The 27,540-nt window shown below is 47.7% G+C and overlaps 1 protein-coding gene across 1 annotated transcript in view; it reads left to right on the top strand.

Annotated features, from left to right (window-relative positions):
• The window catches only part of TAFA4 (TAFA chemokine like family member 4), a 492,869-nt gene that overhangs the window by 416,987 nt on the left and 48,342 nt on the right, over nucleotides 1-27,540 (top strand). The window contains exon 4 of the mRNA XM_063938840.1: nucleotides 27,054-27,209. Within this exon, the coding sequence (XP_063794910.1) occupies nucleotides 27,054-27,209 (156 nt within the window). The remainder of the gene's footprint in view (nucleotides 1-27,053; nucleotides 27,210-27,540) is intronic.

The following is a 27,540-nucleotide window of genomic DNA, read 5'->3' as shown; positions in this document are numbered from 1 at the left end:
ATGTTTTATTATTATGGTGCCACAAGAGTTCCTTATCACTGTACATAGAGTGTCATTCCGAGTTGTTCGCTCGCTAGCTGCTTTTAGCAGCATTGCACACGCTAGGCCGCTGCCCTCTGGGAGTGTATCTTAGCTTAGCAGAATTGCGAACGAAAGATTAGCAGAATTGCTACTAAAAAATTCTTTGCAGTTTCTGAGTAGCTCCAGAACTACTCACAGACTGCGATCAGCTCAGTCCGTTTAGTTCCTGGTTTGATGTCACAAACAAGCCCTGCGTTCGGCCAGCCACTCCCCCGTTTCTCCAGGCACTCCCGCGTTTTTCCCTGGCACGCCTGCGTTTTTTAGCACACTCCCGGAAAACGCTCAGTTACCACCCAGAAACGCCCCTTTCCTGTCAATCACTCACCGATCAGCAGTGCGACTGAAATGCGCCGCAGGATCCACAGCAAAACTGCTAAGTTTTTAGTTAAATAACTGAGCGCATGCGCCCTGAGTGCCTTGCGCATGCGCATTTTGCAACAAATCGCAGCATAGCGAAAATCGGCAACAAGTAAACAACTCGGAATGACCACCCTAGGGCCTAATTCTCAGTTGATCGCAGCAGCAATTTTGTTAGCAGTTGGGCAAAACCATGTGCACTGCAGGAGGGGCACATATAACATTTGCAGAGAGAGTTAGATTTGGGTGGGGTGTGTTCAAATTGAAATCTAAATTGCAGTGTAAAAATAAAGCAGCCAGTATTTACCCTGCACAGAAACAAAATAATAGAGATGAGCGGGTTCGGTTTCTTTGAATCCGAACCCGCACGAACTTCACTTTTTTTTCCACGGGTCCGAGCGACTCGGATCTTCCCGCCTTGCTCGGTTAACCCGAGCGCGCCCGAACGTCATCATGACGCTGTCGGATTCTCGCGAGGCTCGGATTCTATCGCGAGACTCGGATTCTATATAAGGAGCCGCGCGTCGCCGCCATTTTCACTCGTGCATTGAGATTGATAGGGAGAGGACGTGTCTGGCGTCCTCTCCATTAGAATAGAGATAGATAGATTAGATAGAGAGAGATTGTGCAGAGTCGCAGACAGAGTTAGTTTACCACAGTCAGTGACCAGTGCAGCAGCTAGTTAACTTTTATTTAATATAATATATCCGTTCACTTCTCTCTGCTATATCCGTTCTCTGCCTGAAAAAAAAAACGATACACAGCACAGTCAGTCACACAGTGTGACTCAGTCTGTGTGCACTCAGCTCAGCCCAGTGTGCTGCACAGTCATCAATGTATAAATTAAAAGCTTATAATTAATTGTGGGGGAGACTGGGGAGCACTGCAGGTTGTTAGCAGGAGCCAGGAGTACAATTATATTAATTAACAGTGCACACTTTTGCTGCAGGAGTGGTGACCAGTGCCTGACCACCAGTATAGTATTGTTGTATACTACTAATATCTCTTTAAATATCAACCAGTCTATATTAGCAGCAGACACAGTACAGTGCGGTAGTTCACGGCTGTGGCTACCTCTGTGTCGGCACACGGCAGGCAGTCCGTCCGACCAGAATTGTATTATTTATTATTATATACCTACCACCTAACCGTGGTTTTTTTTTCATTCTTTATACCGTCATAGTGTCATCCTAATTGTTACGAGTATACTACTATCTCTTTATCAACCAGTGTACAGTGCGGTAGTTCACGGCTGTGGCTACCTCTGTGTCGGCACACGGCAGGCAGTCCGTCCGACCAGAATTGTATTATTTATTATTATATACCTACCACCTAACCGTGGTTTTTTTTTCATTCTTTATACCGTCATAGTGTCATCCTAATTGTTACGAGTATACTACTATCTCTTTATCAACCAGTGTACAGTGCGGTAGTTCACGGCTGTGGCTACCTCTGTGTCGGCACACGGCAGGCAGTCCGTCCGACCAGAATTGTATTATTTATTATTATATACCTACCACCTAACCGTGGTTTTTTTTTCATTCTTTATACCGTCATAGTGTCATCCTAATTGTTACGAGTATACTACTATCTCTTTATCAACCAGTGTACAGTGCGGTAGTTCACGGCTGTGGCTACCTCTGTGTCGGCACACGGCAGGCAGTCCGTCCGACCAGAATTGTATTATTTATTATTATATACCTACCACCTAACCGTGGTTTTTTTTTCATTCTTTATACCGTCATAGTGTCATCCTAATTGTTACGAGTATACTACTATCTCTTTATCAACCAGTGTACAGTGCGGTAGTTCACGGCTGTGGCTACCTCTGTGTCGGCAGTCGGCAGGCAGTCCGTCCATCCATAATTGTATTATTATTATAATATATACCACCTAACCGTGGTTTTTTTTTCATTCTTTATACCGTCGTCATAGTGTCATACTAGTTGTTACGAGTATACTACTATCTCTTTATCAACCAGTGTACAGTGCGGTAGTTCACGGCTGTGGCTACCTCTGTGTCGGCAGTCGGCAGGCAGTCCGTCCATCCATAATTGTATTATTATTATAATATATACCACCTAACCGTGGTTTTTTTTTCATTCTTTATACCGTCGTCATAGTGTCATACTAGTTGTTACGAGTATACTACTATCTCTTTATCAACCAGTGTACAGTGCGGTAGTTCACGGCTGTGGCTACCTCTGTGTCGGCAGTCGGCAGGCAGTCCGTCCATCCATAATTGTATTATTATTATAATATATACCACCTAACCGTGGTTTTTTTTTCATTCTTTATACCGTCGTCATAGTGTCATACTAGTTGTTACGAGTATACTACTATCTCTTTATCAACCAGTGTACAGTGCGGTAGTTCACGGCTGTGGCTACCTCTGTGTCGGCAGTCGGCAGGCAGTCCGTCCATCCATAATTGTATTATTATTATAATATATACCACCTAACCGTGGTTTTTTTTTCATTCTTTATACCGTCGTCATAGTGTCATACTAGTTGTTACGAGTATACTACTATCTCTTTATCAACCAGTGTACAGTGCGGTAGTTCACGGCTGTGGCTACCTCTGTGTCGGCAGTCGGCAGGCAGTCCGTCCATCCATAATTGTATTATTATTATAATATATACCACCTAACCGTGGTTTTTTTTTCATTCTTTATACCGTCGTCATAGTGTCATACTAGTTGTTACGAGTATACTACTATCTCTTTATCAACCAGTGTACAGTGCGGTAGTTCACGGCTGTGGCTACCTCTGTGTCGGCAGTCGGCAGGCAGTCCGTCCATCCATAATTGTATTATTATTATAATATATACCACCTAACCGTGGTTTTTTTTTCATTCTTTATACCGTCGTCATAGTGTCATACTAGTTGTTACGAGTATACTACTATCTCTTTATCAACCAGTGTACAGTGCGGTAGTTCACGGCTGTGGCTACCTCTGTGTCGGCAGTCGGCAGGCAGTCCGTCCATCCATAATTGTATTATTATTATAATATATACCACCTAACCGTGGTTTTTTTTTCATTCTTTATACCGTCGTCATAGTGTCATACTAGTTGTTACGAGTATACTACTATCTCTTTATCAACCAGTGTACAGTGCGGTAGTTCACGGCTGTGGCTACCTCTGTGTCGGCAGTCGGCAGGCAGTCCGTCCATCCATAATTGTATTATTATTATAATATATACCACCTAACCGTGGTTTTTTTATACCACCTAACCGTGGCAGTCCGTCCATAATTGTATACTAGTATCCAATCCATCCATCTCCATTGTTTACCTGAGGTGCCTTTTAGTTCTGCCTATAAAATATGGAGAACAAAAAAGTTGAGGTTCCAAAATTAGGGAAAGATCAAGATCCACTTCCACCTCGTGCTGAAGCTGCTGCCACTAGTCATGGCCGAGACGATGAAATGCCAGCAACGTCGTCTGCCAAGGCCGATGCCCAATGTCATAGTACAGAGCATGTCAAATCCAAAACACCAAATATCAGAAAAAAAAGGACTCCAAAACCTAAAATAAAATTGTCGGAGGAGAAGCGTAAACTTGCCAATATGCCATTTACCACACGGAGTGGCAAGGAACGGCTGAGGCCCTGGCCTATGTTCATGGCTAGTGGTTCAGCTTCACATGAGGATGGAAGCACTCAGCCTCTCGCTAGAAAACTGAAAAGACTCAAGCTGGCAAAAGCACCGCAAAGAACTGTGCGTTCTTTGAAATCCCAAATCCACAAGGAGAGTCCAATTGTGTCGTTTGCGATGCCTGACCTTCCCAACACTGGACGTGAAGAGCATGCGCCTTCCACTATTTGCATGCCCCCTGCAAGTGCTGGAAGGAGCACCCGCAGTCCAGTTCCTGATAGTCAGATTGAAGATGTCAGTGTTGAAGTACACCAGGATGAGGAGGATATGGGTGTTGCTGGCGCTGGGGAGGAAATTGACCAGGAGGATTCTGATGGTGAGGTGGTTTGTTTAAGTCAGGCACCCGGGGAGACACCTGTTGTCCGTGGGAGGAATATGGCCGTTGACATGCCAGGTGAAAATACCAAAAAAATCAGCTCTTCGGTGTGGAGGTATTTCACCAGAAATGCGGACAACAGGTGTCAAGCCGTGTGTTCCCTTTGTCAAGCTGTAATAAGTAGGGGTAAGGACGTTAACCACCTCGGAACATCCTCCCTTATACGTCACCTGCAGCGCATTCATAATAAGTCAGTGACAAGTTCAAAAACTTTGGGTGACAGCGGAAGCAGTCCACTGACCAGTAAATCCCTTCCTCTTGTAACCAAGCTCACGCAAACCACCCCACCAACTCCCTCAGTGTCAATTTCCTCCTTCCCCAGGAATGCCAATAGTCCTGCAGGCCATGTCACTGGCAATTCTGACGAGTCCTCTCCTGCCTGGGATTCCTCCGATGCATCCTTGCGTGTAACGCCTACTGCTGCTGGCGCTGCTGTTGTTGCCGCTGGGAGTCGATGGTCATCCCAGAGGGGAAGTCGTAAGCCCACTTGTACTACTTCCAGTAAGCAATTGACTGTTCAACAGTCCTTTGCGAGGAAGATGAAATATCACAGCAGTCATCCTACTGCAAAGCGGATAACTGAGGCCTTGGCATCCTGGGTGGTGAGAAACGTGGTTCCGGTATCCATCATTACTGCAGAGCCAACTAGAGACTTGTTGGAGGTACTGTGTCCCCGGTACCAAATACCATCTAGGTTCCATTTCTCTAGGCAGGCGATACCGAAAATGTACACAGACCTCAGAAAAAGAGTCACCAGTGTCCTAAAAAATGCAGCTGTACCCAATGTCCACTTAACCACGGACATGTGGACAAGTGGAGCAGGGCAGGGTCAGGACTATATGACTGTGACAGCCCACTGGGTAGATGTATGGACTCCCGCCGCAAGAACAGCAGCGGCGGCACCAGTAGCAGCATCTCGCAAACGCCAACTCTTTCCTAGGCAGGCTACGCTTTGTATCACCGCTTTCCAGAATACGCACACAGCTGAAAACCTCTTACGGCAACTGAGGAAGATCATCGCGGAATGGCTTACCCCAATTGGACTCTCCTGTGGATTTGTGGCATCGGACAACGCCAGCAATATTGTGTGTGCATTAAATCTGGGCCAATTCCAGCACGTCCCATGTTTTGCACATACCTTGAATTTGGTGGTGCAGAATTTTTTAAAAAACGACAGGGGCGTGCAAGAGATGCTGTCGGTGGCCAGAAGAATTGCGGGACACTTTCGGCGTACAGGCACCACGTACAGAAAACTGGAGCACCACCAAAAACTACTGAACCTGCCCTGCCATCATCTGAAGCAAGAAGTGGTAACGAGGTGGAATTCAACCCTCTATATGCTTCAGAGGTTGGAGGAGCAGCAAAAGGCCATTCAAGCCTATACAATTGAGCACGATATAGTAGGTGGAATGCACCTGTCTCAAGTGCAGTGGAGAATGATTTCAACGTTGTGCAAGGTTCTGATGCCCTTTGAACTTGCCACACGTGAAGTCAGTTCAGACACTGCCAGCCTGAGTCAGGTCATTCCCCTCATCAGGCTTTTGCAGAAGAAGCTGGAGGCATTGAAGAAGGAGCTAACACGGAGCGATTCCGCTAGGCATGTGGGACTTGTGGATGCAGCCCTTAATTCGCTTAACAAGGATTCACGGGTGGTCAATCTGTTGAAATCAGAGCACTACATTTTGGCCACCGTGCTCGATCCTAGATTTAAAGCCTACCTTGGATCTCTCTTTCCGGCAGACACAGGTCTGCTGGGGTTGAAAGACCTGCTGGTGACAAAATTGTCAAGTCAAGCGGAACGCGACCTGTCAACATCTCCTCCTTCACATTCTCCCGCAACTGGGGGTGCGAGGAAAAGGCTCAGAATTCCGAGCCCACCCGCTGGCGGTGATGCAGGGCAGTCTGGAGCGACTGCTGATGCTGACATCTGGTCCGGACTGAAGGACCTGACAACGATTACGGACATGTCGTCTACTGTCACTGCATATGATTCTCTCAACATTGATAGAATGGTGGAGGATTATATGAGTGACCGCATCCAAGTAGGCACGTCACACAGTCCGTACTTATACTGGCAGGAAAAAGAGGCAATTTGGAGGCCCTTGCACAAACTGGCTTTATTCTACCTAAGTTGCCCTCCCACAAGTGTGTACTCCGAAAGAGTGTTTAGTGCCGCCGCTCACCTTGTCAGCAATCGGCGTACGAGGTTACATCCAGAAAATGTGGAGAAGATGATGTTCATTAAAATGAATTATAATCAATTCCTCCGCGGAGACATTGACCAGCAGCAATTGCCTCCACAAAGTACACAGGGAGCTGAGATGGTGGATTCCAGTGGGGACGAATTGATAATCTGTGAGGAGGGGGATGTACACGGTGATATATCGGAGGGTGAAGATGAGGTGGACATCTTGCCTCTGTAGAGCCAGTTTGTGCAAGGAGAGATTAATTGCTTCTTTTTTGGGGGGGGTCCAAACCAACCCGTCATATCAGTCACAGTCGTGTGGCAGACCCTGTCACTGAAATGATGGGTTGGTTAAAGTGTGCATGTCCTGTTTTGTTTATACAACATAAGGGTGGGTGGGAGGGCCCAAGGATAATTCCATCTTGCACCTCTTTTTTCTTTTCTTTTTCTTTGCATCATGTGCTGATTGGGGAGGGTTTTTTGGAAGGGACATCCTGCGTGACACTGCAGTGCCACTCCTAGATGGGCCCGGTGTTTGTGTCGGCCACTAGGGTCGCTAATCTTACTCACACAGCTACCTCATTGCGCCTCTTTTTTTCTTTGCGTCATGTGCTGTTTGGGGAGGGTTTTTTGGAAGGGACATCCTGCGTGACACTGCAGTGCCACTCCTAGATGTGCCCGGTGTTTGTGTCGGCCACTAGGGTCGCTAATCTTACTCACACAGTCAGCTACCTCATTGCGCCTCTTTTTTTCTTTGCGTCATGTGCTGTTTGGGGAGGGTTTTTTGGAAGGGCCATCCTGCGTGACACTGCAGTGCCACTCCTAGATGGGCCCGGTGTTTGTGTCGGCCACTAGGGTCGCTTATCTTACTCACACAGCGACCTCGGTGCAAATTTTAGGACTAAAAATAATATTGTGAGGTGTGATGTGTTCAGAATAGGCTGAAAATGAGTGTAAATTATGTTTTTTGAGGTTAATAATACTTTGGGATCAAAATTACCCCCAAATTCTATGATTTAAGCTGTTTTTTAGGGTTTTTTTAAAAAAACACCCGAATCCAAAACACACCCGAATCCGACAAAAAAAATTCGGTGAGGTTTTGCCAAAACGCGGTCGAACCCAAAACACGGCCGCGGAACCGAACCCAAAACCAAAACACAAAACCCGAAAAATTTCCGGCGCTCATCTCTACAAAATAACCCACCCAAATCTAACTCTCTCTGCACATGTTATATCTGCACCCCCTGCAGTGCACATGGTTTTGCCCAATTGCTAACAAACTTGCTGCTGCGATCAACTCAGAATTACCCCCATAAACAAATAACATAAAGCATTACATGGTTATATATAATAGGGAACAGTATAGACAGACACAGACGAGAAACAGATTATCATACTGAAGAGACATAAGTACAAACCCAAAAATATATAGAGGAGTTTTATCAAAGCTTGGAGAGAGGTAAAATGGTGAGAGATAAAGTACTAACCAATCAGCCTCAGATACCCCTTTGAGGCAGAAGCCCCGGCTCCAACCCATGTCCGACCTGGGACGCTGAACATAGGTCGGAGCCGAGGCTTCTGATGTACTTACCCTTTCACTCCACCACCAGGACCTGGGCTATTCCTGGGCCATCACTGTTCACACAGGACGCTTGGAGATGAAGTCATCTCCAAGCGCTTTTGATCCCGCCAATCAGCAGCATTTTCGGCATGACCTGGGCCATGCCTTTCACACTGCAGTTGACTGGGTAGGACCTACGAATAACCCTGGGCACCACCCTGCAATAATCCAGGTTCTCAGTTCAGTGTGAATGGGGTATGTCTTTCATTTTACAGGCTTAGGGGGAGATGTATTAAAAGCAGACGGCTGGTGACTGTCTGCCAGCATACTGATTGGTGGATGACTGGAGCTATCCACTAGTAAATGTACGTTTTACAGCATCTGCCTATGACTTGCAGCACATTGGGAGCAATAAATACAGGGGCTAGGTCAGACCCCGAAGGATCTGTGTCATGATGTGAAAAAAGTACTAATGTTTGCGAATGGGTACTGTGACACAGGATTCAGTATATCATCAGACTGTCAGTGATTGACAGCCAGATGCCATTTGGGGGTTGGGGAGAGGGCGGCGACGGCCTCCATTTGTGAAAATGGGAGGAAAGAGGCCAGCATCCCCATTGTTGTAAGGAGATTCCCTGGCCTCTTACAAGGATCTGTGACGGTTGGCTTGCGCAACCCCATGTGTGCCGCACGCTGTTTGATGGTGTCGCAGCGATCCGAAGATGCGCACTAGGATGCAGCTTGGATCTCTACTGCAACAGGACATGCCTACTTGTTATAGATGTCTTCTGCTACCCGAGCAGTAACTAGACATTTTGGTGCCCTGTGCCAGACAGAGAATTGGTGCCCCCCTCCCCTCCCTTTCCCCATATCCAAAATATGGACAATGTGTGGGGAAAATATAGGGGCGTGCCTTCATGGGGAAGGGGCATGGCCACAGAACAGGGCCGCTTATACTTGTTATGCCACAGTAGAGCCCCTTATACACATTATACCAGGTAGAGCCCCTTATACACATTATACCAGGAAGAGACCCTTATACATATTATGCCAGGTAGAGCCTCTTATACACATTATGCAAGGTAGTGCCCCTACACCTACAAGAACTAGGTGTATGCGGAGGGGGCACTGCAGGATAGGGGGCACTGCTGGCGGCACTTGTCAATTACCTATTTTAATTACTTTCACTTGCAGCTTCCCCCCTTTTTGAAGCCTAAAATCTCCTGACCACCCCTCTCTCCTGGGCCTTCTCTGGGATGAATCCTGTCATGCCCCTTCCCACGAAGGTGCACCAATTCTCTCTCTGGCACAGGGCACCAAGAAGTCTACTTACAGCTCTGCTCCACCTCATTCCTCCTCCTCCTAGGAGCACACGAGGGAGAGACTCAGACTGCCCAGTGCTGCCTGCTGTAATGCATAGTAGCAGCGCTACTATTATACAACTATTATACATTGTAGCAGGCAGCGCTGCAGCTGGTGACTGCGCATACATAGGCAGCCAACTGGGGTGGATGCGGCCGGTGCTAAGAACCATCTGCACCACCCTAGTTATGACCCTGCCTGCTACATTTACCTACAGAGCTATCGCTACTTCAACCACATCTGAATTAGCCACACAGTTCCCAGTGTTGTGACCTAAGCTGGAAGTGATCATTATCACTGTGCCACTAACTAAGCAGCAAAACAAAGTTTCACAATGTTATTAGTAATGAGCACAGAAATTACAAGTCGTGCACAAGGGGAATGAGACCATGGGGTAAATTTACCAAGCAAGCTGCCGCTACTCTGTGCGTGTTTAATCAGCAAATGGAAAATGGCTATATAGTACTATTCAATGCAAAGCTTATATAGAGATATCTTTATAATGTGTTTGGGAGGACATCATTTTCAAAGGTTTTTTTTACATATACAGTAAAGGGCTTTATCCAGTTTTAACATAGATTGAGTTCTCGTTATATTAGATATAAAGGCCCTGATTTTGGATAAAAGGCATTAGATCTAATACTCTGTCCGGTCGCTGTAGCCTTCTAGCTCCCTTATGCTAATGTCAGTGGCGCACGCAGGGGGGGTTCCAAGTACCTGGATACCCCCCCTGATGAGCTGTATCTTTTATTTTTGAGACGGAGACACAGCTGTCTCCGTCTCAGTTAAAATCCGCGATCGCGACCGCGGAGCTGCTGCACTGATGCAGCATCAGAGAGCTACAGTAGCTCTCTGCTTGTAGAATGTCCGGAGGGGTGGAGGGGGGAGCTGCTGGCTGCGCATGCTCAGCCACAGCAGCTCCCTCCGTCCTCACATTGCTGCCTGTCTGCTCCCAGCCCCTGATGGAACCCTATGTATGTATGTACTGTATGTACTTATTTGTAGTTATGTATGTATGTATGTATGTATGTATGTATGTACAGTATGTGTGTTTGTGTCTATCTGCTTGTGTATGTATGTATTTATATATGTGTGTATGTATGACTGTATCTATGTATGAATGTGTGTGTGTGTGTGTGTGTGTGTGTGTGTGTGTGTGCGCGTGCATGCAGCGGTCTTTGTGAGTAGATTAATGTATTAAAGTACAAAAGGCATAGTGTACCGACGTTTCAACGCTGCGCAGGGCATTTTTTTCAAGGTGCTATGCTGTAGGCTTGACAAAAACGCCCTGCTCTGTGTTGACACGGTACAATATGCTTTTTGTGCTTTTATACATTCATTTACTCACATAGACAGCTGAGTGCCTCCTGATTTCTACTGCATGGAGAGGGTGTGTGTATATGTGTGTATGTGTGTGTGTGTGTATATATATATATATATATATATGTCAGTGGCGGTTCTTGCCACGGGCAAGCAGGACTTTTGCCCGGGGCGCCGCCTTCCGGAGGGCGCTGGCGCCATCCGGAGGGCGCCGCACCGTGGCAAGATCCGCCACTGCTGCCCGCTGTGTCCCCCGTCCGCCTCCGCTGCCCGCTGCCGTCCCCGTCCTCGGCGCCTCCTGTGAAGGGAACTAGACGCTATGCGTCTAGTTTCCCTTCATGGAGAGTAACTGCTGAGCGGTGCGCGATGACGTCATCGCGCACCGCACAGCAAAGGTCCTCTCCACGAAGGGAACTAGACGCATAGCGTCTAGTTTCTCTTCGTGGAGAGGACCTTTTGCTGTGCGGTGCGTGATGACGTCATCGCGCACCGCTCAGCATTCAAGCGGCGCTTTCAATGTACAGGGGGCGTGACTCGCCACGCCCCCTGTATTAGGCCACGCCCTTTCCTGCCCGGGGCGCTCTGCGCCCTTGAACCGGCCCTGATATATGTATATGTATATATATATATATATATATATATAGAGAGAGAGAGACGGGCGGCACTCCTCGGATTAAAAAAATACAGCAGCTACACAAGCTTAATTTCAACGTTTCAGGTGCTACTTTATTGGCACCTTTCGTCAGGACGAAAGGTGCCAATAAAGTAGCACCTGAAACGTTGAAATTAAGCTTGTGTAGCTGCTGTATTTTTTTAATTCGAGGAGTGCCGCCCATCTCGCTCTCTCTCTACATGTTCCTTCTGGACCGTGGGAAGGCACCCAGGTATTTAAAACAAAATTACATGGAGTGCTGGTCATTGTGGATTTGTTGAGATGAGCGGGTTCGGTTCGTCGAGGTCCGAACCCCCCCGAACTTCACCTATTTTACACGGGTCCGAGGCAGCCTCGGATCTTCCCGCCTTGCTCGGTTAATCCGAACGAGGACGAATGTCATCATCCCGCTGTCGGATTCTCGCGAGATTCGTATTCCATATAAAAAGACGCGCGTCGCCGCCATTTTCACTCGTGCATTGGAGATTGATTAGAGATGAGCGGGTTCGGTTCATCGAGATCCGAAACCCCCCGAACTTCACCTATTTTACATGGGTCCGAGGCAGCCTCGGATCTTCCCGCCTTGCTCAGTTAATCCGAACGAGGACGAATGTCATCATCCCGCTGTCGGATTCTCGCGAGATTCGTATTCCATATAAAGAGCCGCGCGTCGCCGCCATTTTCACTTGTGCATTGGAGATTGAACGGAGAGGACGTGGCTACGTTCTCTGCCTGAAAAGCTCCATATCTGTGCTCAGTGTGCTGCAAATATCTGTGCTCAGTGTGCTGCAAATATCTGTGCTCAGTGTGTTGCAAATATCTACGTTCTCGTCCTGAAAAGCTCCATATCTGGGCTCAGTGTGCTGCAAATATCTACTTTCTCTGCCTGAAAAGCTCCATATCTGTGATCAGTGTGCTGCAAATATCTGTGCTTAGTGTGCCGCATTGTGGGGACCACCAGTATATAATTATAGTAGTACAGTACAGTAGGCCATTGCTGTATCTTGCAGCTCCGTGTCAGACTCAGTTCTAGACAGTATCCTGATCATCAGTGCTCAATATCTGCTGCATTGTTGTGTGACCAGTATATACTATATATATTATATATAGTAGTACAGTGCAGCATTTTGGTGACCACCAGTATAGTAGTACAGTACAGTAGGCCATTACTGTATCTTGCAGCTCTGTGTCACTTTAAGTATCCATATCTGTGCTGCATTGTTGTGAGCAGTATATATAGTAGTACAGTGCAACATTTTGGTGACCGACAGTATATAGTTGTACAGTACAGTAGTCCATTGCTGTAACTTGCAGCTCCGTGTCACTGCAAGTATCCATATCTGTGCTGCATTGTTGTGAGCAGTATATAGTAGTATAGTGCAGCATTTTGGTGACCAACAGTATATAGTTGTACAGTACAGTAGTCCATTGCTGTATCTTGCAGCTCCGTATCACTTCAAGTATCCATATCTGTGCTGCATTGTTGTGAGCAGTATATAGTAGTACAGTACAGTAGGCCATTGCTATCGATATAATAATATTACTGGCATATAATTCCACACATTAAAAAATGGAGAACAAAAATGTGGAGGGTAAAATAGGGAAAGATCAAGATCCACTGTCACTAGTCATGGCAGAGATGATGAAATGCCATCAACGTCGTCTGCCAAGGCCGATGCCCAATGTCATAGTAGAGAGCATGTAAAATCCAAAATACAAAAGTTCAGTAAAATGACCCAAAAATCTAAATTAAAAGCGTCTGATGAGAAGCGTAAACTTGCCAATGTGCCATTTACGACACGGAGTGGCAAGGAACGGCTGAGGCCCTGGCCTATGTTCATGGCTAGTGGTTCAGCTTCACATGAGGATGGAAGCACTCATCCTCCCGCTAGAAAAATGAAAAGACTTAAGCTGGCAAAAGCACAGCAAAGAACTGTGCGTTCTTCTAAATCACAAATCCCCAAGGAGAGTCCAATTGTGTCTGTTGCGATGCCTGACCTTCCCAACACTGGATGGGATGAGGTGGCTCCTCCCCACCATTTGCACGCCCCCTGCAAGTGCTGGAAGGAGCACCCACAGTCCAGTTCCTGATAGTCAAATTGAAGATGTCACTGTTGAAGTACACCAGGATGAGGATATGGGTGTTGCTGGCACTGAGGAGGAAATTGACAAGGAGGATTCTGATGGTGAGGTGGTTTGTTTAAGTCACGCACCCGGAGAGACACCTGTTGTCCGTGGGATGAATAAGGCCATTGACATGCCTGGTCAAAATACAAAAAAAATCACCCCATTCGGTGTGGAATTATTTCAACAGAAATGCGGACAACTGGTGTTAATCCGTGTGTTGCCTTTGTCAAGCTGTAATAAGTAGGGGTAAGGACGTTAACCACCTAGGAACATCCTCCCTTATACGTCACCTGGAGCGCATTCATCAGAAATCATTGACAAGTTCAAAAACTTTGGGTGACAGTGGAAGCAGTCCACTGACAACTAAATCCCTTCCTCTTGTACCCAAGCTCCTGCGAACCACACCACCAACTCCCTCAGTGTCAATTTCCTCCTTAAAGACAGGAAAGCCAATAGTCCTGCAGGCCATGTCACTGGCAAGTCTGACGAGTCCTCTCCTGACTGGGATTCCTCCGATGGATTCTTGAGTGTAACGTCTACTGCTGCTGGTGCTGCTGTTGTTGCTGCTGGGAGTCGATCATCATCCCAGAGGGGAAGTTGGAAGACCACTTGTACTACTTTCAGTAAGCAATTGACTGTCCAACAGTCCTTTGCGAGAAAGATTAAATATCACAGCAGTCATCCTGTTGCAAAGCGGATAACTCAGGCCTTGGCAGCTGTGTTGGTGTTTGACGTACGTCTGGTATCCGGCGTTACTTCACAGGGACTTAGAGAATTTCTTGAGGTAGTGTGTCTCCGGTACCAAATAACATCTAGGTTCCACTTCTCTAGGCAGGCGTTACCGAGAATGTACACAGACGTCAGAAAAAAGGTCACCAGTGTCCTAAAAAATGCAGTTGTACCCAATGTCCACTTAACCACAGACATGTGGACAAGTGGAGCAGGGCAGACTCAGGACTATATGACTGTGACACCCCACTGGGTAGATGTATTGCCTCCCGCAGCAAGAACAGCAGCAGCGGCACCAGTAGCAGCATCTCGCAAATGCCAACTCGTTCCTAGGCAGGCTACGCTTTGTATCACCGCTTTCCATAAGAGGCACACAGCTGACAACCTCTTACGGAAACTGAGGAACATCATCGCAGATTGGCTTACCCCAATTGGACTCTCCTGGGGATTTGTGACATCGGACAACGCCACCAATATTGTGCGTGCATTACATGTGGCCAAATTCCAGCACGTCCCATGTTTTGCATATACATTGAATTTGGTGGTGCAGAATTTAAAAAAAAAACGACAGGGGCGTGCAAGAGATGCTGTCGGTGGCCCGAAGAATTGCGGGCCACTTTCGGCATTCAGCCACCGCGTGCCAAAGACTGGAGCACCAGCAAACACTCCTGAACCTGCCCTGCCATCATCTGAAGCAAGAGGTGGTAATGAGGAGGAATTCAATCCTCTATATGCTTCAGAGGATGGAGGAGCAGCAAAAGTCAATTCAAGCTTATACATCTGCCTACGATATAGGCAAAGTAGGGGGAATGCACCTGACTCAAGCGCAGTGGAGAATGATTTCAATGTTGTGCAAGGTTCTGCAACCCTTTGAACTTGCCACACGTGAAGTCAGTTCAGACACTGCCAGCCTGAGTCAGGTCATTCCCCTCATCAGGCTTTTGCAGAAGCAACTGGCGAGATTGAAGGAGGAGCTAAAATGGAGCGATTCCGCTAGGCATGTGGGACTTGTGGATGGAACCACGATTCACGGGTGGTCAATCTGTTGAAATCAGAGCACTACATTTTGGCCACCGTGCTCGATCCTAGGTTTAAAGCCTACGTTGTAGCTCTCTTTCCGGCAGACATAAGTCTGCAGATGTTCAAAGACCTGCTGGTGAGACACTTGTCAAGTCAAGTGGAATGTGACCCGCCAACAGCTCCTCCTTCATTTTCTCCCGCCACTGGAGCTGCCAGGAAATGGATCAGATTTCAAAAACCACCCGCTGGCGGTGATGCAGGGCAGTCAGGAGCGAAAACTGACATCTGGTCCGGACTTAATGACCTGCCAACGATTACTGACATGTCGTCTACTGTCACTGCATATCATTCTGTCACCATTGAAAGAATGGTGAAGGATTATATGAGTGACAGCATCCAAGTAGGCACGTCAGACAGTCCGTACTTATACTGGCAGGAAAAAGAGGCAGTTTGGAGGCCCTTGCACAAACTGGCTTTATTTTACCTAAGTTGCCCCCCCCCCCCCCCCCCTCCAGTGTGTACTCCGAAAGAGTGTTTAGTGCAGCCGGTCACCTTGTCAGCGTTCGGCGTACAAGGTTACTTCCACAAAATGTGGAGAAGATGATGTTCATCAAAATTAATTATAATCAATTCCTCCGTGGAGACATTCACCAGCAATTGCCTCCAGAAAGTACACAGGTACCTGAGATGGTGGATTCCAGTGGGGACGAATTAATTGTCTGTGAGGAGGGGGATGTACACAGTGAAAGGGGTGAGGAATCGGAGGATGATGATGAGGTGGACATCTTGCCTCTGTAGAGCCAGTTTGAGCAAGGAGAGATTGATTGCTTCTTTTTTTGGTGGGGGCCCAAACCAACCAGTCATTTCAGCCACAGTCGTGTGGCAGACCCTGTGGCTGAAATGATGGGTTTGTTAAAGTGTGCATGTCCTGTTTATACAACATAAGGGTGGGTGGGAGGGCCCAAGGACAATTCCATCTTTGCCTCATGTGATGTTTGCGGCCAATGTTTGGGGCCAATTTTTAGAAGTGCCATCCTGTCTGCCACTGCAGTGACACTCCTAGATGGGCCAGGTGTATGTGCCGGCCACTTGGGTCGCTTAGCTTAGTCATCCAGCGACCTCGGTGCACATTTTAGGACTAAAAATAATATTGTGAGGTGTTCAGAATAGACTGAAAATAAATGAGTGGAAATTATGGTTATTGAGGTTAATAATACTATAGGATCAAAATTACCCCCAAATTCTATGATTTAAGCTGTTTTTGAGGGGTTTTTGAAAAAAAACACCTGAATCCAAAGCACACCCGAATCCGACAAAAAATTTTAAGGGAGGTTTTGCCAAAACGCGTCCGAATCCAAAACACGGCCGCGGAACCGAATCCAAACCCAAAACTCGAAAAATTTCCAGTGCACATCTCTAATATATATATATATATATATACACACAGCCAAGCACCCACACTCCCACGGAAACCCCCCTTACTAAATCCCGCGTTGGCCCCTGAATGTCCATCTTCACACTGCTGGCCGGCCTTCCCACTGTGTTTCTATCCGCATCTGCAGCTGTCATCATTACACCCACTCTCATGTTGGGCGCAAAAGATCCATCTGAAACCGACGTTCCTTCTGTGTCCGCGTGGCACAAATAACCACGGAAGTCTGCCTACATTCCATGAGACCGGACAGCTCCGTGCTGCCCAGAAACAACCATTCCACCAAATGAGTGCTCAGTTAGGGATGGCCATCGACCATTGATGTTTCCTAATTATTGATGGTTTATGGCCGATGTCAAATGCTTTTGCCATCGATGGAAGATAAACAGATGGTTTCCCTCCATCGATGGCACAGCATAAACTAATATTAAGTTTTGTTTTTTTTTTTGCAAGGTTGGGACATGGCATAGCCCCGCCCCTGACACCCGCTAAGCACCACCCCTGATTTTTTTATTGGTCCACGGACCAGCCATCACCTTTCAGTGGTGGCCATCCCTATGCTCAGTCAAAGGAAGGATCGGGTCGTACGCTGTTAGTCTCCGTCCGTGTGTGCATGCATGGTGAGCTGCATGTGCAGTATGCGACCGCTTTATACAACACGTGCAGTTTGCGGTTATCCCTGGAATCCAGCTGCATTTGCACTACCGTCCGACTCAGGCCCATTTGTATGTATATTTTTGTGAAGTTTTGTTGATGCTTGAGAAAGATCTAGTGCTTAGTGTGAGCTGTTTTTTAATGCTTAATTATGGTTATTGAAACTGTATACAGGAGTTGGAGGAAGATAAGACAGGCTAAGATGGCAAACTGATAATTTCTGCTTATTTCTACCCACTCCTAAAGTGATACCACATATGCCATATGGGGGATGGGGCCGCCACAAATAGCTGCATTAACAACAAACCCAGAAAACAACAACACATTTAGGGAGCGCGTCTAAATATACATGAAGATCGAAACATATACAGTAACAAGAGCAGGAACTAGTGCTATACTGCGCCAGCTTATACCCATACTGTACCGGGGCACCTATCTCCTTCAGTCTGAAGTACATATAAACATGTTACTCTAAAATATCACATTAGAACTTCTCCTTTTTGTATTATTAGTGCTCCTGAATTACAAGTCTACACAATTCCATCCATTATGCGCTGTGAATTAACTTGTTAAATGACATTTTGGTGATACACGGACCTTTACAGGTTTATGGCAACCACATACAGCTGCCAGTGTGACATTTTATTACAGTGAGAAGGAGGAGACTCTGAGGGAGATTTATCAAAGCTTGGAGAGAGATAAAGTACCAGCGAATTAGCTCCTGTCAGTTTTCAAACACAGCCTGTACAATCAGTGTCAGACTGGGGCGTGAAGGGCTCTTTGGGGGGATGCAGTAGTAGGGGCCCATGCTTAAGGTTGTGGCAAGTCTCCCATATCCCTCTCCCCACCGCCCGCACCCCCCCTTTTCACCCGCTCACCCCTCGGGCGATGACGCGTTTCGCGTTAAATCGCATCATCGTAGCCCCGCCCTCCGCTTTACGATGCCGGTAATGTGGGTATTGTAAAGCGGTGGCCGGGGCTACAGGTACCCCGTACTGCCTCCTCCACGCCCCCGGCCCAACTCCTCCATGCCCCCGGACCGCCCCCTATATATAGTGAATACTGCTAGCACATGCATGATAATGTACCAGATTAATAACAAGAATGCCCTGTAGAGAATATACCAGAGTCCTGTGCAGTATAATGTAACGTAAGTATAATGGGTGGTATTCAGTATGACGGCTGTTGGGATCCCTGCGCTCAGTATACCGGCGCCGGTATCCTGACACCCGGCATACCACGACTATTCTCCCTCTTGGGAGTCCACGACCCCCCTGGAGGGAGAATAAATAGCATGGCGCGCATAGCGTGCCACCATGCCCGCAGTGTGGCGAGCGCAGCAAGCTCGCAAGGGGCTCATTTTCGCTCGCCCCGCCGCCAGCATGCCGGCAGTCAGGATCCCAGCGCCGGTATGTTGGGCGCCAGGATCCCGACCGCCGGCATAACATCATACTTGCCTACTCTCCCGGAAGCTGCGGGAGGCTCTTGTTTTTTGGGGAAGCCCCCCGCACCCCCGGAAGAGTAGGCAGGTCTCCCGCATCCTGCTTATACCCTAGTGATGCGGGCAGGATGAAGAAATAAACTCCTGTATACGCGAGTCTGTGGAGTGGGGAGGGGTTAAAATGACGCAAATCAGAGAGTGGGGGTGGGGCTTAATGATGTCATAGCCCGGCCCCACCCCCCAATTCTCCTGCAGTGTCTCCTCTCCGGGTTTCTCCCAGAGAGGCGATATTTAAAGTCGGCAAGTATGCATAACATACTACACCCAAGTATAATGTATAATTCAAGTGCAGTCTGGAACCTGATCCCTAAAGGAGGTGCCCCCCACCCCCTGGCAGTGGGCCCACGGGGGCGGGTTTGGCTTGTAAAACCTGTGAGCAAGTCCGGCCCTGTGTATAATGACAGGAGCTGATTGGTTGGTATGTTATATCTCTCCACTTTTCTCTCTCCAAGTTTTGATCAATCTTTTCCTATACAACAAAAAATAATCTAGATAGGGGACTGAATATCACAGAACTAGTTTCACTTCATTTTTCATTAATTTTATTACAGCAAAAACGAACCAACAGCGTGTGCACTTTGGCCCGATTCATGATTGTAAGGAATTGCACAGGCGCAAGGAAGCGACTGTGCAATTCTGTGTCATTAAAATTCAAAGTGCAGCAGGAGGCGTCTGTAAGAGATAGATGTCTCCTGTTTGTGAGGATCTGAGAGCTGCATCTGCGGATGCAGCCCAGATCACCGTCCCGACCATCGGTCACAATTCGCAATGGTTTTAGGCACCGGCCAGCCTGGTCCAGGAAGACTGCATCCGACGACGCAGGCCACACGCCTCTTTAGAAATTCGGTGCAGGTGTCGCCCCCCAAACAATTGGCATGAGGGTTCTGCTCAAATCCATCTGTGCATCCACAGAATTTCTTCCCATAGGAAGGAGCGTGACTCTGAGAACAAGCGGCATCTGAAGATGGCATTGGTTCTCACAGGCAAATTCCGAAAACTTTACGTTTTCAGAGTTTTGCTGACTATCAGGCAGTCCTATCTGACCCAGGGACGTGTGGTGAGCCAAACAGCTCAGGAGGCACTGGATAACTGGCCTGTTACATAAAATATATGGAAACTAGCATTTTCACATGTGTAACGGGTCATTTAGTGATGAATAGGCCCCTCCATCAGGAGCTGCCTGGTAACGTTTAGCCTGGGGGGAAAATACATTCATGTGGTCCTGGCTTTTCTACCAGCCCTCCCTGCATATCTCCCTGTGGTCTCATTGTCTTACCTGCATATATCCCTGATTACCCACACTATGACTGTCCCAGGATGGTATCGTAATCCTGACGGTCGTTGTCCTGACAGTCAGAATGTCAATAGCAGTATCCCGACGTTCCAAATCCTGACGGATTCCTGTGAGTATTTTACTACATCCCCTGTCTCTCATTACCCCCTCCCTAGTTCTCGCTCACTGCCAGTTCCTTACATATAACACTGAGGCCATCGCAGCACACACTGACCTCACAGCCACAGTGCCCCCCACAGGACACACTGTCCCCCTCACAGCTCTCACTATCTACCCAGTGCACTCAGGGGGTAATTCAGATCTGATCGTAGATGTGCTAAATTTAGTACATCTACGATCACTTTCTAGTCTACCCCGCATGTCAGGCCCTGCCCTCCCAACCCCGCACGGTGCAAAAGCATCACACAGCAGCGATGGTTTTGCACCTGGCGAGTAGCTGCGCTGGCAGGCATCTATTCGCTGCGTCCTGACGTCACACGCAGTCGCTGCGGGCTGCCCTCCCCCCAAAGGTCCAGACACGCCTGCGTTGTCCGGACCGCGCCCCACCAACGGCATTTTAACACCATTGGCACGCCCCCTCCCGCCTCTGTCTGTTAATCAGGCAGAGGCAATCGCAGCCTTGAGATGCCGTTAGCATCTCACTGGGCTCCCAGGGTGCTCACGCATCTCACTGACACCCCTGACAGAATACATTCTCCTTTCTCTGATCCCCTGCCACAGTGACCCCATCACAGCTCACATGCTGCCCCCCACAGTACACACTGACCCCCTCACAGCCATCCCCCCTTTATGGTCCACCTCAGAGAACTCCCCACTCCCTTCTATGTCAACCAGGCAATTCTTCTCTCTCCTTCACTGTCCACATCACAGCACTCTTTGGTCCCTTCAGTGTCCACCTCAAAGTGCTCCCCAACTTCAATAACCACCTCACTCTCCCAAGCCCCTTCAATACCCCTCTCACAGCACTCCCCCTGGCCCCTTCAGTGTCCACCCCACAGCATTTCCCCATCCCACAGCACTCCCTGACCAGCACTTTCAATGTCCATCTCACACCACTCCCAGTGACCTCTATACAGTTTAACTCCCAGCACTCACTACCCCATCAATGTCCACCCTATAGTACACCCCCCTCCTTCCCCCAGCACCTTCAATATCCACCCCCAGCAGCTTGACTGTCCTCCCCCAACCCCACCCTACAGCACTCTATTCTTGAAAGACAGCAAATTTCTCGCTGGCAGTGGCATGCAGCCAAACTCTTGTCACTCACAATCGCGCATGCTGCCTGCTGTGAGACTGGGAGGAGTTTAGGGAGGCAGAGCTGCCTGGCTGCTCCAATTGTATATAGCACAACTGAGAGTGGCCAGGAGCATCCGCAGCAGCTGCCATGCTGCTGTTTTGCTTGCCTCCCGCACTCTACACATATAAAGAGAGAGAGCGGCTGCGGGCGACCCTGCAGCACTGAAAGTGGCACACTGCCCCCCCGGCCCAGCCCACCACTGCACTCGGTGTGCTGTAAATACAATATGATTGGTAGATAGTTCCAGCCATTCACCAAACTGGGAATGGAAACCTCCTAGTTGGACTTTTAGAAGCACCTTGGGGTTGTCCAACAGTGGTCAGGGTACGCAGGCTCAGGTTTATGAAACATAAACATGTTAAGATCAGAAAGTTTAGAAGTAACATGAGCTTAGTAGTACTTGGTATAAAGTCAGGTTTGACTTGGCATGGAAAATGAGAACATTACTTATGTTAGACATACAGGGCGGGATGTACTATAAGACATCGCAGCCCCTCGCCGCCTACTGCAGCGATACTAATCGCATATGTACTAACATATGCGATTAGTATCGCAATGCGGTATAGGAGGCTCCCGCGATGATGTCTTCAGGGGTCGGCGGGGTTCTTCGTCACCTCCCAGACCCGGGAGGTGATGTGTGCGGGGAGTCCCCAGGCTCCTCCTCCTCCCCCCTGCAGCCGGAAGGAGACAAGGCTGTGCTGCGGGGGAGAAGGAGGAGGGGGGCCACACCAGCAGCAGCACACAGGTATGCGGGGGTACGGGGGTCATCGTGAGCGGCGCGGGGCGGCGGCGGGATGCGGCGGTACGAATCCCATAGGGTATCGCCAGAAAAAGATGGCAATACCCTATGGGGCGAAAGCGGTCGGCGGTTAGTACATATGAAAATGCGGTAAAACTTAGGTTTTACTGCATTTTCCCTGTAGTAAATCCCGCCCACATTCATTTGAAACTCTTAGTGGCTCACTGGCCTGACATCTGCTCATCTCCAAAACTGATGGAACAGTACTAAGGGGGAGATGTTTCAAGCCTCAGAGAGTGATAAAGTGGAGAAAGATAAAGTATAGCAACCAGTCAGCTCCCAACTGCCATGTTATAGGCTGTGTTTTAAAAATGACAGTTAGGAGTTGTTTGGTTGGTGCTTATCTCTCTCCAAGGCTTGATACATCTTCCCCTTAGTCCTTACATACTGTACTATGGTTCCCATCACGGCTGATATCTGATGTTAAGGTGAAACTATGTGCACCATCTGAACAATGTGACCATGGTACATATGCATCAACACTTGGAGAGAGATAAAGGGGGTGATTCATAGCTGATTGTAGATGTGCTAATTTAGCATATCCACGATCAGTTTCTCTGACATGCGGGGGGAGAGGGGGGACGCAAAGCACAGGACTAGTCCGCCCCGAATGTCAGGACTCCCCCCCCGTACAGGTGCGACAGCATCGCACGGCGCTGATGCTTTTGCACCCGCCAAGTAGCTCCCTGCCTGCGCAGCCTATTTGTGCTAACAGGCGGCTACCCGCTGCATCCCGGGTCGTAGACTCGTAGCTGCTGCATGTGACGTCACGCAGCCACCGTGGGCCGCCCCCCCCCAATGGTCCGGACACGCCTGCGTTGTCCAGACCGTGCAACATCAACGGTATTCTAACGCCATTGGCACGCCCCCTCCTGTCCCACGACTGCCTATCAATCAGGCAGAGGCGATCGCAGCCCTAAGATACTTTTAGCAAGTCACTGGGCCTCCCAGGGTTCGCACGTGCAGTGCACCTGCTGCGTGAGCACACTCCTCAAAGGGCTTCAGACTGCGATCCAGTCTGAATTAGGCCCCAAGTACCAACCAATCACCTCCTAATTGTCATATTGCAAACACAGCCTGTAATGGCATTTAGGAGCTGATTGGCTGGTACTTTATCTCGCTCCATTTTATCTCTCTCCAAGAGTTGATGCATATGTCCCTATTAGTATGGATGCTGCAATGCGCTTCGAGAAGTGCAAAGTGAGAGTCTATTGGCCGCCACAGCTCACGGAAGCATATTGAAGAGATACATGATAACTGAATAAGATCATGACAGTTATTTCATTTCTACCTTTTTCAGTCTATTTTTTGATGCCAGAATGGCTTTGTCTGTAACCAAAACCCACATGACGCCATGCAAAGCCTACACCTGTAAATTCCCCTCTTTCTTTCTTTCTTTTTTTACTTACAAAAGAGTGAACCCTTCAAAGTGTTCAGTTGAGTAGACATCTGAATGGCGAGTGCGGCTTGTTTCATCTCTTTCATGACCCTCTCTTCTTTTTATATTGAGCTACAGTATTAGTAAATGCAACAGAGTAAACAAGGCCTTGCGAGTGTCAGTGATAAACTGTGAGAGCAGCGGGATACGAGCAATCTTTCTACTAGCAGATGATCATTTGGCAAAAGGAAGACAATAAGAAAGCTAAATGAGTTGTCGCAGGGATCCGGAAAACAAAACAAAACTGAGAAACGCTGTCTGTGTGTGTCATTGTTACTTAAGAAAGATGCTGCAACACAGGATCCTGCAGCGATTCCACACCTCACGCGTAGGTTTTGTCAGCAGAGAATTTTGTTCTGATGCTGTAGTTTATGAATGCCCAAAAAAGCCAGACTAACAGAAGAGTGTAATGAAACAAAGCATACAGTACAGCCAAAAACGGTGTATTCTGCAGTAGTGCCGTCAGTATTGGTGCCGCTGCCCAGAGGTGCAGGACCTGTGACGTGGCACCACCACTCCCCCACGGCACCAACATCTGGCTTATACGATGCCTGGAGCGATCGGAACGCTGCATCCCCTAGGGGGATCCGGTCTGAAGGTTGACACTGTCTAGGTCGACCACTATAGGTCGACAGTCACTAGGTCGACAGTGACGGAAAGTCGACAGGGTTTCTAGGTCGACATGTGCTAGGTCGACAGGTCAAAATGTCGACATGAGTTTTTCACATTTTTTTCCCAACTTTTTCATAATTAACAATCTACGTGGACTACGATTGGAACAGTAATCTGTGCTGAGCGAAGCGAGGTACCTCGCCCGAAGCATGGCGAGCGAAGCACTAATTGGGGTTCCCGGTATGTCGACCTTTTGACCTGTTGACCTACCACATGTCAACCTAGAAACCCTGTCGACCTTCCATCACTGTCGACCTAGTGATTGTCGACCAATAGTGGTCGACCTAAACATTGTCGACCTAGATACTGTCGATTTGATGATCCACACCCCCTGGGGTCCCAGCTCTCTCATCATTACAAGTTTAGGCGGTAGGGGCGGCACATGGTGGAATTTCACCCTTCTACCGCTCAGGCACAATAAATTATGAAATTCCCTTGTATGTCATATTACAGGTCACACAAAAATATCTGGATAATAAACTTCACTTGAAGCAGTGTTGGGGCCTCCAATATTTCTCCTTCATTGAAGCTATATTCAGAATGCTGACAGTTCTCGTCGTTCACCTAACTTTCACACTTCAACTTTAGAGCCACCCCCCACATTCCGTGACTTTTATCAGTTGTCTGTAGTGTAACTACTGGCTGAGAGTGGGCTGTGCTCGGTGATGTCAGTGCACCACCAGTACTGCATTTGTACATGAACGCCACTTGTATGGTGGCGCAAATGTCAGGTAAATATATCTAAAACTAGCACTATAAGAGATGCACATGCATGTTAGGCTGATTATGAGGTGGCAGTAAAGCAAAAAAAGAGCAAGAAACTGTGGACCTTTGCAAACCATGTTGCACCGTGGGGTGGGGGGGAATGTAAAATGTGCAGAGAAATTTAGATTTCAGATGGGGTTGTGTTCAGACTCAAATCTAAATTGTACTGTAAAAATAAAGCTGCCCAGCATTTGTGGGCTACATGCAAAAGCAGCCATTATTTACCCTGCATGCAAAATAATCCATGTATTTGCACCCTGTAAAATGGTCTGTGTGCAAATCACCACAGGACTCTGGAGAGCTGCAGAAGTGGGTCTTTACTACCTGCAAGTCATTCTGAAGAATTACTACAGCGAAACTTCCTGTGTAACAAACACTTCCTGTATGACAAGTGGATAACAGTGATGCAATCCACATACAGCATACATCTACACATCCCTTGCATTTCTACATGGTTTGTCCAGGTGTACCGTTACGTTACTTGCTCTTTTTTTGGTCTACTCCCACTTCAGAATCAAGCCCATTAATACAACACAAATGTACTTACATTACATGCAACGCTTAATCACCCCCTAATTGGTCATCAGAATGGATTTAGAGAAATCTTCACTATAACGTGTCTTATATATATTTATAGAAATGTAAGTGGTAGAATAATATTTATGGAACTGCCTATCTGCGTTTTCTTATTGAACAATTGCTTGCTTAATACAGTACATTTATTTGTATGTGCTATAACATGATTATTTTATTGAATATGCTACCTCGTTAGCAATTTAAGCCTGCTTGGGATTGACATAAGGATATCTATAGCAAGGATCAAATCAGTAAAAAAAAACAAGGCAGACTAGATGGGCCAAGTGGTTCTTATCTGCCGTCAAATCTATGTTTCTATATCATGGGGAAGATTTATCAAAACTTGGAGAGAGATAAAGTGTAGAAAGATAAACTACCAACCAATCAACTCCTGTCATTTTACAAACACAGCCTGTAACATGACAGTCAGGAGCTGATTTGTTGGTACTTAGGCCCTCATTCCGAGTCGATTGCTGCTCGCTAGCTATTTTTAACAGCCGTGCAAACGCATAGTCGCCGCCCACGGGGGAGTGTATTTTCGCTTTGCAAGTGTGCGAACGTCTTTGCAGCGGAGCTCTGCAAAAACATTTTGTGCAGTTTCAGAGTAGGTCTGGACTTACTCAGTCCTTGCGATCACTTCAGTGTTTTTGTTCCCGGAATTGACGTCAGACACCCGCCCTGCAAACGCCTGGACACGCCTGTGTTTTGCCAAACACTCCCAGAAAACGGTCAGCTGACACCCACGAATGCCCTCTTTCTGTCAATCTCCTTGCGACCGGCTGTGCGAACGGAATCGTCGTAGAAGCCATCGCTGGGTAACGAACCACTATGTACTCGTACGACGCGCCTGCGCATTGCGGTGCTTACGCATGCGCAGATTAGCCCCGTTTTGCCATGATCGCTGCAAAAATCCGTAGCGAGCGATCAACTCGGAATGACCCCCTTTATCACTCTCCACTTTATCTCTCCCCAAGCCCTGATAAATCTCTCCCTATAAATGCAAATATTCATTATTCATTGGGCACCTCATTATTAACAAGATTAGCTGGTATCTGTGTTCAAGCAAAATGCCTGCTGCATCTGTTAATTTATTACTAACAAAACTTTGAGGCTTTCTTAGATAAAGATAATGTAGAGCTCTTACTGGTGAGCTAATTCACAGAACTGACATCACATTTCACTTTTATCTGTGTTTAGTGCATCATCAGGTCAAGCAAGGAACGTGTGAGGTTGTTGCAGTTCATCGGTGCTGCAATAAAAATCGCATTGAGGAGAGATCGCAGACTGTGAAATGCTCGTGCTTCCCAGGGCAGGTAGCTGGCACTACCAGGGCACGGCCGTCTTGTGTGGAAGGTAAGCGCGCATAAACTGTCCTCATTTCCTCATACATTCTGTTTTCGGTATTACAGATATCAAGTACCACTATGGTGTTGTTGCAGGCTCACAGAAATATGAATGTGATCAGCCCACCACAGAAATATGAATATGATCACCCCACCCCTTTCCTGAAGCCAGGGTGGGAGTGACCAACAGGGGTACTATGGAAATCTCTGGTGGGCCCCACCCCACCCTTTAGGGCAGTGGTTGCCAAACTTTCTTGAATCACGGCACCATAGAGTATCAGCACGGCACCATAGAGTATCATCATGGCACCATAGAGTATCAGCTCCTACGGGTTGTTATT

The sequence above is a fragment of the Pseudophryne corroboree genome, chromosome 9 (assembly GCF_028390025.1).
Source record: "Pseudophryne corroboree isolate aPseCor3 chromosome 9, aPseCor3.hap2, whole genome shotgun sequence".
Taxonomy (NCBI): domain Eukaryota; kingdom Metazoa; phylum Chordata; class Amphibia; order Anura; family Myobatrachidae; genus Pseudophryne; species Pseudophryne corroboree.
This window is presented reverse-complemented; position numbering and strand designations above follow the sequence as displayed.